We start from the raw sequence: 15,139 nt of genomic DNA on the forward strand, positions 1-15,139 counted from the left end.
GTAATCAAATTACAGGAATTTTATTACAATCACAATTATATATACGGAGAATAATTCAATAAGGAATATATAAAGCCACTATAGGAAATATATTCTAACAAATTAAGCAGTCGAATAGAACTCTTACTCCTTTGAGGGGGGGCTAATGAAATCCCAGAGAGTGAATCCTAGGACAATAAGACCAACAACAGTTGCAGTGCCTCTCCAAATATCAGGGAAATACACACTAGTCAAAGATGCCATATGCCGGTTCCAGAAATTGTCGTAGTGCGCATTAAGCTTTTTAGCAAGAACATGGAAATAGGAATCATTCTCCGCTATTTGTTGACCAAGGTTGTTAACCAGGGTCGCAACTGCTTCATTGCTACCTAGTGCGTTCACAATAACCTTTCTGTCAACAAGCAAATCCACGTCTTTCTCATTGTTGATAAGAGCATCCCAAAGTGCGATATAACCGCAGATGTAAGCTTCAGATGGGTAATGACACTGCTCCAGTGCCATGAGGTTTCGGTAAAGGCATTCAGCTCCATCGTCTACCACAAAGTTTGGGACTTCCAATAATGGCTGCACCTTTACCTGTTAGAATATTAAATATTAATTAAATAATTAAGTTTACTCTTTTTCTTTTCTTTTTTTTCTTTCATTTTAAGCTTTTGAAATAAATAATATTAATTTAACATCGCATCTTAAAAGCTAAGCCGAAAGGAAATGATAAATTTAAATATTAATTAATTAATATTCTAACATCCTTTCTCATGTGTACACGTGGAATAGTTAATTGCAATGAAAGGTGAATTACAAAAACAGTTCGAACTCAGGACTTTCGATCTGATACCTTGTTAAATAATTTTATATTTTAATTAAATATTTCACGTGTACACGTGAAAGGAGAGTATTAAAATGTTAAGTAAACTATTAAATTTATCATTTCCTTTCGGTTTAAGTTTTTTGGAATAAGTGATGATTGATCAACATTACCAAGAACGGAAAGCATTTCAAGCATGGTAAGCAAGCCAAGAGCCATGAGCAACTAAAGCAAGGAAAATAGTTCAAGCAGCAAAGCTTCTTGAATTCTATATCAAGTAAGCGTCTATTTTCCGGTCCTGCCTTAAGCTTGAATTCGACTCCCGCCTGGTCCAGCTTTGTTGCACTATATAGAAGAGAAGTAGTCCCGGATACTTTCCTTTCGCCGTCCAGATTTGAAGGACAGTAAAATGTTCTCAGCAAATCAGTGAAATGTTTTACTTCCTTCGTAGTGCTGGGTATGTTTTGATCGAGGTGCAAGCATTGACAAGCAAGCTTGAGAAAGTAAGTACTTTTGTCTAGATCTGGGACAGACGGGGAAAAGAGACCATGTAATTCCGTCAGAATAAAAAATGGAAGTTGATTCTCAAGTAATATCAAGTCCTCCATTATATGATTGGTTAGCAATGGTTTACTTAATATAAAATCGCCTTTATATTTCTCAGATTTTCTCAAGAAGAGCTCAATGATAAAGATACCATCCAGCAGAATCATGCGAACGAACTCTTTACTGCTGAGTCTAGAGGCCTCTGCATAACAATGGCGGATATTGATTTCGTTGTCTTCAATGATACTTGCAAGTTCCTTCTGGCACTTCCCAGTCCGGAAGCAGAAGTCCTTGAAGTATCTAAGTTTCAGCGTTTCCATGTCCTTGAGATCTTTCTTGCCGTGATGAAGAGGACCTATGGAAATTAGCTTTGGAGTGTAGGCTTCTCTATTTACCTTGCGAAGGAGCTTGGGGACCCTGTAGATGCAACACTCTGGCCACTCGAGAGGCTCCATGACTTGTGGAACGTCAATGATCAACTCTTCGCATGCAAGTCTTGAGTGAGTAAAAGCAGGACTGGCCATCTTATTTTTTGAAGTTGTCAACTCCCTTTTTCCTATAATATATATATATAGTGACAAACAAACGGCTGTCATGCAGTAGAAGGCCAAGGCAAACCTCATACCCTAATGTTATCCCCATTGATATAAGTTAACTATATTTTAATTATGACACCTACATCGATCCTCACATGCTCAAGGTTTACATAACATTTTTAGAAATTTGATTGGATGAATTCTTACAATCCAGTTTTTAAGAAATTTGATATAAACTGGGCAACTTTCAACTATTCCTATCTGGTTAGGGGGACAATGCATGTACTCATGAGCTGTTGGGGTGACTTACATTAACCATCTAGTCTTTTTGGAGTGACAACAAATATTTAGAAATCCATTGGTGCAAGGTAGATTTCTAACCGTTAAATTGGTTGCTAAAAGTTATATTATATAATGTTAAATGAATTAAGGAGTAAATTATTAAATTTTCGACAACTATATCAAAAATAACAAAATGATGGGAAATGAAGGAGTAAAGAACCTGCAAATTTTGCTTGAAAGTATGCTTGTACGATTGGGAGCACCTCTTAATTAAATGCCTCCTGATAACAGATCTCTCACTTTCTCACTATATAATGTCTCCTCTCTTCTTGCACTCCTACTTATACTATGTTCTCTCTCTCTCTCTCTCTGTCTTTCTCAAAGATAACAAGCACAAAACACGTTGTACTTTTAATATCTTCGTTCTCACAAAATCACCCACTTCAAAGAAATTAATATTCCTTCTTTTGAGTAAAAGTTACAATTGATTTCCAAAAGTAAAAAACAGATGTTATGAAAGGTTTACAAATACTACATAATGAATTAGCGATATCTTATGCTTCTCTCTATCTCTCTCATTAATATCATCTAGGCGGCCGGCTGATTCAATTGTGGCTATTCCCATTATGGGATTCAAACCCATAACCCTAATGTGTATCATCTAGGCCTCTCTCGTGCAGCTTTCAACAGAGTAGGTGTTACAATGGTCATGCCAAAGTAGAATAGCCACAAATGATCACTCATACCTGCCCTTTTAGAATTATAAATAAAAAATTAAAACAAAAATTTCTGCATGGATCGTTGGCCCAGTGGAATAGCTTTATTGGAGGAAAATCTAACTATATATTCTTTGGCTTCTTTAGTGTCACTATATTCCTTGTAGCAGTACCTTGTTCCAAAAAGCAAAAACCTATATAATTACCAAACAGGAGCAGAACAATCTCATTCCAAGATGATCAGATTTAATTTTTGAGATATAAGACGGTTCGGTGGCCCAGTGGCCCTAGCTGTTATATATATATTAATTAAAAAAAAAAAAGAGTTCTTATAAAGGAGTGGGTACGCTTCTACCGACCAAAAGCAAAATGCTAAAATGAGTAATGCATAAGACATTAATTAGAACCTATTATTTTAAGCGGCCACTTATTTATTGGAAAATCAGATAATATAAATAGACTTTAACTACAATTAGATAGTAGTCTTCGATTATGACTAGGTGATAGACTTCAACTGTAACAACGTACGTCATAGTCTTCAACTGTGACTAGGTGATAGTCTTCAACTGTAGTTAGGTCATAGTCTTTAACTGTAACTTGAATTCTTGATCTCCTAATATACTTTAACATCCCCATCAAACTAAATGGGAAAATATATGGAATCTTCATGAGTTTAGGTTTTTTTTTTTTTTTTTTTTGAAAAATTGCCAAAAGACTGCAATATTAGACGGTTGAATCTCATTGATAAGAGGCAGCTTCCTGAACCAGTCTTGGGCATTCACAAAGAGAGTAAGAGGGAAGGCTTTGTAGGCCACTTCATCGGGTGTCCCATGAAGATCTAGATGAGCTCAGAAATTCTCCAAGTGACCAAGACGATCTCCATCTCGAGCATAACTGATGATCTGAGGGAACTTGAACTTCTCGGGTTGCCAGTAGTTTGCTACTCGTCTGGTATTCTGTGCTTGTTATTTTTGTGACAGAAGTAGAGTTTGTGAACTGTGAGAATGACGATATTGAAAGCATAATGTGTTCTGTGCTTGTTAATTTTTAGAGAGAGAGAGTTTGTAAATTGTGAGAATGACCATATTAAATTCTAGTTTGGAGATATTTTTGATTTTGTTAGAATGACGATATTGAAAGCATAAAGTGTTTTGTGTTTGTTATTTTTGAGAGAGAGAGAGAGAGAGATTGCAAATTGTGAGAATGAAGATATTAAATTCTAGCTTTAAAATGTTTTTGATTTTGTGAGACTGAAGATATTGAAACCATAATGTGTTCTGCGCTTGTTAATTTTTATAAAGAGTTTGTGAATTGTGAGAATGACAATATTAAGTTTTCAGCTTTGAAATGATTTTAATTTTGTGAGAATGACAATATTTGAAGCATAACGTATTTCCTGCTTGTTATTTTTTATAGAGAAGTAGAGTTTGTGAACTGTGAGAATAATGATATTGAAAGCATAATGTGTTTTGTGCTTGTTATCTTTTAGAGAGAGAGTGTTTGTGAATTGTAAGAATGGCCACATTAAATTCTAGATTGGAAATATTTTTGATTTTGTGAGAATGACGATATTGAAAGCATAACGTGTTCCATGCTTGTCATAAGCACCACACTATCGTTGGATCCACGTGAAGTCCAGGCCTCTGGTTTCCAGAATGCAGCCTGTGGAGAGGGAGCAATCTCATTTTGCACCAGCTCTCAACTCTCTTACAAGTTCAAAATGGCCAACATTTCAGCTTATAGAGCATCACCACTCAACACCCTTGAGCTGAGAATAGCTCCACTCTTGTGTGGCAGCTGCTCCTCTGCTTTTCTGTATAGTAACATTAACAATCAAGTTCAGATTTTTCTCTAATTATACAGTGTAAATTGAATATTAAACACAGATGATAATATGACCTCAAACACACGGAAATTTAATCTTCATCATTGTGTGTCAAATTGCCTCCTCGTAGCAAGGTAGATTCCAGCTGAAACTTCAGTTGCAAACAAAATTAAGGCCCAAAACTTTGTCAATTACTGTTTCCTCTTTTTTTTTTTTCTTTTTTTTTTTAAATGATTAATGCAGAGCTTTTTATTTGCCGATGCTGATTGTAAAAGAGGGATCAACACTGACAGAAGGATATACATATTGGGCGAGTAATGCTATATACCACATTTTTTATCTCTCAATTATTCTGACGTGGCCGTCCCAATTAACTTTTAATTTTAATTTTATTTTATTTTTTTAACAAAGATTAATCCAAAGGTTGATTAGGACTACTAGTCCACCACATAAACATTGTGAGATATAAATATAATTTTTAACATTACTCCATGCATATAATCAAGAATACATACTATAACAACTCAAATTCTAACCTAGAGCTAAAACAATATATCTAATTATCTATACAAGATAAAGAGCAAAGTACTATCCTTTTTCAAAGAAAATTTCACTAGATTTCAGAGAAGAGCACTGGATAACTTTTTACCAAAAGATTCACTAACAATAAAGAAACAAAAGAAAGAATAAAAGAACAGAGATAACAACCAGCTATAAAGAAGCTTGGAGCTTATGCTACAACAACTGCATCCAATGAGGTCGGCACCAAGCTAGTAGAAAGGGAATTGGAAACAGATTCACCTTGAACTGACTTATCCGACGAGGATGGTCCCGAAGGGACCCTGCCTTGAAGGGATTCATTGTCATAAAAAAATATTGTTTAAATAAATAAATCAGTATCAACCATTTTTCGCAACTTTCCCACACGTCCGTTATAGTAACAAACAAAAACGGTTCTCCATTACCCTACCTTATCAACTCCCTTTTTTGAAAAAGAAAACCAATTAAACCTGCCCCCTCTACAATTATTTAATTTTATCTGTCTCTCCCAACAACAACTTGTCTCGGGTCAATCGTGCAAGTCTCTTTCATTCTCCCCTCTGCATTTCTATCAATTCGTCCACAAATTCTTAACAGGAAAGAAAGGCACGACAAAACTACCTAATTCATTGAACTTTATTCATGAAAGCATGAAAATTCTATCAAATTGATCAATAGCCACCAAACAAATCTGCCTGAGTAATTTTAAAAGTTTCTCATGTGTCCCTCCAAAAATGAGGTAACTTTTAAAATTATCATTTAATCAAAATTTAATAGTGACCAATTAATTACAAGCTTAATGGTGATTTTAAAAGCCACCTTATTTTTGGAGGGACACAAGAGTGATACATGAGGAACTTCTAGCATTACTCAATCTGATATGCTCAAATAAATGCGAATTCAAAAAGAAAAAATAAAGCAAGTTAAAAACAAGCTCTCTAAAATCATCCTCATTCAAAGCTATAGACAATGTTAACATTAAATTTATTCAAACTTTGATCATTTTAACTCGTGTACATCTCTTTCTACTTATATAACCACTAAAAACGATATAACTCTTTCCAACACTTGAGCTTTCTTGCAAGATATGGAAAAACAGGATACAATGTCATCCATTCATCTTCAAAGTTTGTTAGGTCATGCCTAAAAATAATGAATTACTCTGCACCCTAGTTAGTTTAATTTATGTAAAAGAATTCATGTCTTGCCGAAAGATGAATTATACTTATTCTTTGATTACGTGTATGCTAATTAAAAGATTTGATAGCGTCTATTCTAAATCAAACTTTAAGAATATGACTTTGAGATAATTGATTACGTGTATTCTAAATCTAACTTTAAGAATAGCATTCCCATTTAGCTAAACCAGAAAAACAAAACCAAAACTTTAAAATCCCCTCTCCTTCCATTCGGCCATGGCAGACCAACTAGCCATTTGGCATACTTAGCCGAACCAACAGAGAACCAACAAAATCAACCAAAAATTTTCCACAATCAGCTCCTTCAATAACCCAATCAGAAATTACAATCACGCTTTCTTCAACCCAGAATCTCAGCAAACTTCAACTAATCAATTTCAATTTTTAAGATTTACCAAATTTCAGTTAAACCAACTAATGGCATGGGCATGTATAACAAAAACAACAAATCATCAATTTAATCTCAATCTATTTCAGAACTCATTTAACCATTTGGGACCAATTTGATCATGTACAGGAAAAAATAAAAAATAAAAAATTTGCTTCCTACCACGCACCACCGGTTACTAAAAAATTTGTTCATCAATTAGATGTACTTATAGAAATCCTAAACTCGCAACTGCAAAACAGAAACCCAATAAAAATAGGATTTCCAACATTAGTCTTTCCTAAGCTACAAGATACTTGGTTTCGCTTTATGGAACAAGATATTAATGCTACAAGAAACGTACATATCTAAACAAAGCTTTATACGGCTTACTTTCTTTTTCGTCTCCTTCACTTTTCTTTCTTTCTCGTTCTGCAAAAGCACGATGTATTATATTCTTCTGATTACCTCCAAACCAAGTCATTCTCAATAGAGGAATGAAATCACCTTTTTGCAAGATGAGTTTGTGAATTGTGAGAATGATGATATTAAATTCTAGTTTTAAAATGTTTTTGATTTTGTAAGAATGACAATATTGAAAACATAAAGTGTTCTTTGCTGTTATTTTTGAGAGAAAGAAAATAAAGAGTTTGTAAATTGTAAAAATAACGAAATTAAATTCATAGAAATCCTAAACTTGCAACAGCAAAACAGAAACCCAATAAAAATATGATTTCCAACGTTAGCCTTTCCTAAGCTACAAGATACTTGGTTTTGCTTTTTGGAACAAGATATTAATGCTACAAGAAACGTACATAGCTAAATAAAGCTTATAAGCGCGGCATACTTTTTTTTCGTTCTTTTCACTTTTCTTTCTTTTTCGTTCTGCAGAAGCACAATGTATTATATTCTTCTTATTCCCTCCGAACCAAGTCATTCTCAATAGGGGAATGAAAACACCTTTTAGCAAGATGAGTTTGTGAAGGGTGAAAATGACGATATTAAATTTTAGCTTTAAAATGTTTTTGATTTTGTGAGAACGACGATATTGAAAGTATAAAGTATACTTATGTGCTTGTTATTTTTGAGAGAAAGAGAGTGAGAGTTTGTGAATTGTGAAAATGACGAAATTAAATTCTAGGTTTAAAATGTTTTTGATTTTGTGAGAATGACGATATTCAAAGCGTAAAGTGTTATGTGCTTGTTATTTTTTAGAGAGAATACTATGGAATAAACCCCTGGAATGAAATAACTATTCTTTTGTTTGGTAGTGATCTATTCCTTAATTAGAATGATTATTCTCATTGGAATAACTATTCCTTTACGAAGAGGAATACCGATTCCTCTAAAAAAATGAGAGGAATAACTATCCTACACAGTGGCTGGCCGACCACCCATTGGGGTGGTTGACCAACCACATAGGACACTGGAGGTGGTGCGATCACCCCCGGAGCAATTGGGGCCTCGAAGACCACACAACCACCCCCGGCTCTGGGGTGGTCGACCACCCACCATTTTTCAATTTTTTTATTTTATTTTATTGTTTTGTTATATATATATAATGTGAGTTTTTTTTTAGTAATTTTGATTTGATTCCAATTAAAGTATATCTGTTGTTACCAAACTAAAGATTGAGAATAATCATTATATTCTACTCTCTTATATTCTTTGGAATAACTATTCTTTTTTCTTTTTTTTTTTTCATTGAAATACTCATTCTACAAACTAAACGAGGCTATAAATAGGAGCGTAACAGGAAAAGTGAGGGCACATTGCAGAACTATGTCGAGAAAGTGAGATTTGATATCAGCTTGACATTTAAGAGGTGCTCCAAGATAGAGTATAAGCATTCTTTAAAGCAAAATTCGCAGGTTCTTTCCTCAATCGTTTCACTTTACTTGTTATTGTTACTGATACTATTATTATTATTATATTATTATTTTATAAAGCACTTTATTTAGGTACAAATACAAGTATTATCTTTAGACTTTGATGTAGGTGTCAATTTAGTACGACACTTTCAATTTGAACGATTTAGTCCATACATACTGCCCTGATGACAAATCATAATCAATGTTTTATTGAGTATCCGGCCATCATAATTTAGTTTAAATAAGTAATGCAACCATATGATGGTCCATGGATACGAAAGTGTTACTTAAGACGAAATAGATGGAAAACTAGAAGCAAATATAAAACATGCTACGAGTTACAAAAAAAAATTCTTGAAAAAAGTTCAAATTATAATGTGATGATTTAGGATATGTTTGGATTTGCGATTTCAAATCATGCGGTTTTAAAATAGCAATTTTAAAAAATACATCTAAGCGTTTAGTAAAAATACAGTTTGACTTTTAAAATAATAGTCTAGCATTTAAAATTGTGCATTTTTGAAAACACACTCCCTTGCCTGCAATTTGAAAATGCTGAATTTTCTATGTTTTCAAATTGCAAATTTTAAAAATACACTCTCAAACAATGCATTTTCTTCAATTTGGTTTTAAATCACATTTTAGTATGCAAAATCACATTGCCAACGCACCTTTATATCTACCACCGGAGGTTGCAACTTACTATATGGGCAGATAATACGCTTATTCCACATCCGCACTTTGCAGAAGGTGGATTTTAGTAATTGACTGCCCTTTCAGGGCGGGTGAAATCTGCCTATAAGTGCACAGAGGCATTTTTTTTTTTGACAAACTGCTCGTTTGGTACGGTCTTCTATGAATTTTTGGTTTTTTTGTTTTTCTTTTTTAAACTATGAACTTAATTTATATGAGTCTGTCGTTTTTTTAAAAGAAATAATTATTATCTTTTTTAGATGGGCTAAATCCCATTTTTAGGTGAGATTTTTTAGATTATCTTCGTCCAATTTTTATATGGCCATTTCCCTATGAATCAACTTCGTTTTATAAGACAAAAATTTTATATATATATAAATATGGTTTGGCGGAGGGGAATAACATCCGCCTACCCATATTCCAATATCTACTTACATATGTGTAGATAAGTAGATAGCATATGTGGATTGATTTTTAACTGCCCACCTGAACACCCATAAATGAGAACATATGGAAATAAGTTCTTATGTTTTTGGTAATGTAAGGAATAAATACTGTCATTTTACTATTAGTGATGACTTGGTGGAAAATCATACCTATTTTACATGAACTTTTTGCATTAAAAATTTATTTTAGTCGAGAGGAAAGAAGAAAAACCATAAAAGAGAAAGAACATTAAAAAATCTTTAACTTTTATTTTTGGACTCTTTACATTTAGAGAGCATTAACTTATAAAAGTTAAACGATGTATTTTGTGAGTTTTAATTTGTTAAAATTTTAGAAAATAGGTAGAAGTGAAGAGTTTATTGTGAATGCCGTAAGATTTCTAAATTTTTTAACAGAAGTTTGATTTGTCATAAATGTTAAGTAATAGGACTAAATTGTTTAAAATTTAAAGTGTAGGACGAAATTGACACCACTATCAAAATCCAAACGTGATATTTGTATTTTTCCCTTCTTTTTTTTTTTAATTTTTTTTTATGAGCACTGTATTTTTCCCTTTTAATATTTATTTATTGTGCTCATATTCTATACGTATAAGTATTCAGTACATTGGACTTTTGTAGATAATATGACTCAATCCTACATACAAGCCCGCCCAAGTAATATAATTGTTCTAAATATCTTTATCCCAATTAATTACAAGGTGAAAAATTGTGTTAAATTATCCATTATCTTAGAAGTTTAATTCAATCGAAAATAGTAAGTTTAATCATCAAATGAATATATTCTAACATGCCTATTTACTTATGGAATTAATCTCTCTTAATAAATAATTTTAATACGTAAAATATTTAATTTAAATGAAAACTATAATATGAAGTGAGACTTCAAACTCAAAATTTCTTCTATCATAATCGTACGTTGAAAAATAAAAAACAAAGATGAGGAAAGTGATGGAGAAAGGAGGACTAAAACTAGGGTTCTCTATTAACCTATTATTTATATTGTAGTAGGAAAAATAGAAATTTAAAGAAAGTCGTTAGAAATAAAATCTCAGAATCATTTTAAAAAGGAAGAGTTGCGCGCCTTTGACTATCAATGATTGTGAACTTTTCAAAAAAAATATTTGAAATAAAAAAACTAGACTTTCTGTTTCGTTATCTCATAATTAATTCTTCTAAAGACAATAACTGTGTGAATATATATATATATATATATATATATATATATATATATGTATAGAGGAAAAATCTCAATTATAATATTTGATCTTTCATCACTTTTACAATTAAATATTCAAACTTTAAAAAGTATCAATACAATGAATCAATTTTTTCATTTTTTTTTTCAATTTTAACCATCGGTTAGAATTTTTGTAAAATCCTGTCAAAATTTTCAAAATACCCTTCATTTTTTTACGAAAGAAAAAAAAAATTGTAAGGATTTAAATGTTGGCCAGAATTTAAAGCAATTTGTAAAAATACCCATGTTTGATTTTTTGAAAATTTTTTATAATTATTTTTAAAAAAAAAAAAAAAAAAACACACACACACACACACACGCATAGTATTTTGAAATTTTTTATAATATTTAATGAAAAATTCTAACGGATGGTTGAAATTGAAACAAATAGAAAGATTAATATTCTAAATTGACACTTTTTAAAGTTTGAATAATTAATTGCAAAAGTAATGAAAAATCATGAGTTAAAAGTGAAGTTTTCCCATATATGCATATATTTACGTACCTAGACAAGAGCCTTGTTGGGAAGAAAGAAAAAAAGAAAAGAAAAGAGGAATATCCAACATTAATTACATATTGTGATAATATTATTACTGTTGGATTGAATTTCCACATCTCCAATTGCATTGACAAAATTGCTCTATAATCCATTTTATTTTTTAAAAAGAAAAAGATCATAAGAAAGTATATGGGGGAAATATGATATGTTTACAATTTATGTATAATTCGTGTACAAGTCCAACAACTTTTTTTAAAATCAATCATTAGATATGTATGACTCACATATAGAAAAACAGATTCAATAGTTAGTTTGAAAAAAAATTGTTGAAGTTGTACCAAGAGTTGAACAACAATTATTTCTCATTAAAATAAGTGATGATCCGCATGCAGGTGATGATTAGATTGTATTATATTGCCACTAATTAATTAATTGTTGTTATTTGTCACTAGGAAAACAAACTACTTGAGGGATGGAAAAGAAGGATAGCGATACCATAATTTACATTGAAAAAGAACTCGATGAATCAACGCACTTATTTGACAAAATTAACATTTCATCAGACCAGCCCTGTCTGGAGTGGCCTGAATGTTGTATCTACAAGGTTCCCAAGAAACTACGCAAGATAAGTGAAGAAGCCTACACTCCGAAGTTGATCTCAATAGGCCCCTTTCATCATGGTGGAAATGAATTCGAGGATATGGAAAAGCACAAAGTGAGATGTTTTACGGATTTCTTGAAACGAACAGGGAAGAGCATGGAGGATCTTCTGGAGATCATTAAAGTCGATGAAGAAAAAATTAGCCATTGCTATTCAGAAGAAAAAATAAGTCATTGTTATTCAGAAGATTGTATACTCGGAAGTGATGATCATTTTGTGAAAATGATTCTATTGGATACCATCTTTATAATTGAGCTCTTCTTAAAGGTTCAAGACAACGAAGAAAGAGAAAAAGAAAAAGATTATATTCTACGTAAACCATGGCTGTTAACTGGTATAACACATGACTTGATATTACTTGAGAATCAAGTTCCTTACTTTATTCTTGAGAAATTATATAAGTTCGCCCTCAATGACTCTCCCAGTGCCAACCATGGTGAAGAAGGCGGCAAGCAAATTGTGAAACAGGATGCTCCCAACTTTCTTATGCTTTCCCGCAATTTCTTTGAACCTTATGATAAGCATAAAGACTCCATCATCGACACAGAAGTAAAACATTTCACAGATTTGCTAAGATACTTTTTATGTTCAGGCATGATTATGAAACCTAACAAAGGTCATCTGGATAGTCGAATTTGTGCCACAAAGCTTGAGGACGCAGGATTGAAATTCAAAGTCGTAGGTAAAAATGATAGACGCTTACTGCTGGATATAAAATTCGTTATGGATCCATGCTTGAAAAACTTTCCATGCTTCAATTCGTCATGGCTCTTGGCTTGCTTACCATGCTTGAAAATGTTTCCGAGGTTGGAGCGTATGCAACCTATCCTGGAAGTCCCACCCATTGTGATTGACGACAATACTGAAGTTCTTTTCCGAAACCTCATCGCCCTAGAGCAGTGTCATTATCCACTTCAACCTTACATCTGCAATTATGCTGACCTATTGGACAATCTAATCGACAATGAAAAAGATGTGGATTTGCTCGTGGAGAAAAAGATCATTGTTAACAATATCGGTAGCAACCAAAGAGTGGCGGAACTAGTTAACAGACTTTGCCTTGAGATTGTGGTACATGATGATCAATCTTGTTACTCCGATATAGGACAAGAACTTAATACATACAGTGACAACCATTGGAACCGCATCATGGCAGGCATGAAAAGCAAGTTTTTCTGTGATTTTTGGAGAGGCGCTGCAACAACATTTGCAATTTTTTTCACGCTTGACCAGTTATGGGGTTTGGTTCGGCCTTTTGTGATAAACAAATAAGGAATGAAGCATCGATCTGTGTGCATGGTTAATTAGTGTTTGTTGGAGTGCTATTTGGCCTGTGAATTGTGATTTCCTCTGATGATCGATTACCATCTTAATTCAGAGGTTTTATCAATTGTTTTCATTTTAATTTGTGTGTTACATGTATATGTGGAGACTGGAGAGTGTATGTGTACTTCAGTAAATAAAGTTCTATGCTCTATTTTTATCACTGAGATTGTAATCTAGTCAAATATTGAATTGAATGTTTAAGCTTGATTGATTTAATTTTATTTCATTCTTTGGAGGAAAACTTCACTAGCTTATAACCTCTAATCTTTAATTACTTTTGTAATTAAGTACTCAAATTTCAAAAAGTGTCAATTTAGGGTACTATCAATCTTTCAATTTTTTTTCAATGTCAACATTCTGTTAAAATTTTCCATTAAATCCTGTCAAAATTCCTAAAATATCATCCATTTTTTTAGAAAATAATAATAATAAAAAAGCATAAGATTGATAGGATTTAGGTATTAGTTAGAATTTATCGAAATTTGCAAAAATAACAATATCTAAATCTTTGAAATTTTTCTAATTTTTTTTTTTTTTTAAAAATGAAGTGGTATTTTGAAAATTTTGATAAGATTTAATGGAAAATTCTAACCGACGGTTGAAATTGAAAAAAAAAAAATGAAAAAAATTGAAAGATGAATATTCTAAATTTAACACTTTTTAAAGTTTAAGTAATTAATTGCAAAAGTGATGAAAGATCTGGGGTTATAAGTGAAGTTTTTTCCGTTCTTTATAAACCAATATACACCAAGGATGTTCCAATAAAAATTTACTAGAAATATAAAACTGTTAAGTCACCACTTATCTTAAAAGCTTAAGCTTAGAGAAAAATATAAATTTATCACTTAATCAATACTTTATACTAAAGGGAGTACATAATTTTAGGGTAAAACTTTTTTTTTGATTAAACTAACAGATGAATATCAATGAAGATGAGAGTTGGCTGGATTCATTTTAAGCCATTCTTTGTAAATGAATGACTAGAGATCCCTTTAAGCAAATTTGTCCGCTCTAACAAAGTAAGCAAATTTAATTTAAAATTATCAAAAAGGGAAAGCCGTAGTTAGCACAAAATAAACTATTTTTCTTTACTTTTACAAAAGTAAAACGTGTTTAATATCATTCTCTTGCACATCGGTTTGACAAATCTATCATTAAATCTGTGAAACTTACATGTGGTTCCACAGACTTAATGGAAAATTTGTACATCTCTCATACGGAGATGGATAAAAAATGTACAATAGAATGAAGAGAAATTATTCATTTTCTTCTCCCATCCTCCTACTTTTGAACATCATCATTGGATCTATGGGGTTCATGTGAGTCTCTCATATGAGACCCACAGATCTAATGGTGATTTTCAAAAGTTGAAAAATGTATAACACATATCTCTAGAATGAAACCAAACATTTCTCTACATTCTACAAAACTTTTTTTTTTTTTTTTTTTTTTTTGTCTTTCCTAATTAAGCCAAAATCCTTTGGACAAGTTCTAACTGGCCTTTAGAGACTACTCCATTTGAAACACTACCCATTACATCCTAGATCAAGGCCATTCTTAAGCATCACTCCCTCCTAGCCAAACCTT

The 15,139-nt window shown here is 32.2% G+C and overlaps 2 protein-coding genes across 2 annotated transcripts; one reads left to right on the forward strand and one right to left on the reverse strand.

Annotated features, from left to right (window-relative positions):
• Positions 1-2,492, reverse strand: LOC133880507 (UPF0481 protein At3g47200-like). Its single transcript, XM_062319454.1, has 3 exons — positions 2,390-2,492; positions 979-1,907; positions 1-576 (listed from the first exon to the last, which is right to left on the reverse strand). Exons 2-3 carry the CDS (start codon positions 1,873-1,875, stop codon positions 124-126), a joined length of 1,350 nt encoding a protein of 449 aa, XP_062175438.1. The 5' UTR covers positions 1,876-1,907; positions 2,390-2,492; the 3' UTR covers positions 1-123.
• Positions 2,493-12,037: 9,545 nt separating this feature from the next.
• Positions 12,038-13,498, forward strand: LOC133879176 (putative UPF0481 protein At3g02645). Its single transcript, XM_062317712.1, has one exon. The coding sequence runs from the start codon at positions 12,038-12,040 to the stop codon at positions 13,496-13,498; it is 1,461 nt and encodes a 486-aa protein (XP_062173696.1).
• The last annotated feature ends 1,641 nt before the right edge of the window (positions 13,499-15,139 follow it).

This window comes from Alnus glutinosa, chromosome 10 (genome assembly GCF_958979055.1).
Source record: "Alnus glutinosa chromosome 10, dhAlnGlut1.1, whole genome shotgun sequence".
Lineage (NCBI taxonomy): Eukaryota > Viridiplantae > Streptophyta > Magnoliopsida > Fagales > Betulaceae > Alnus > Alnus glutinosa.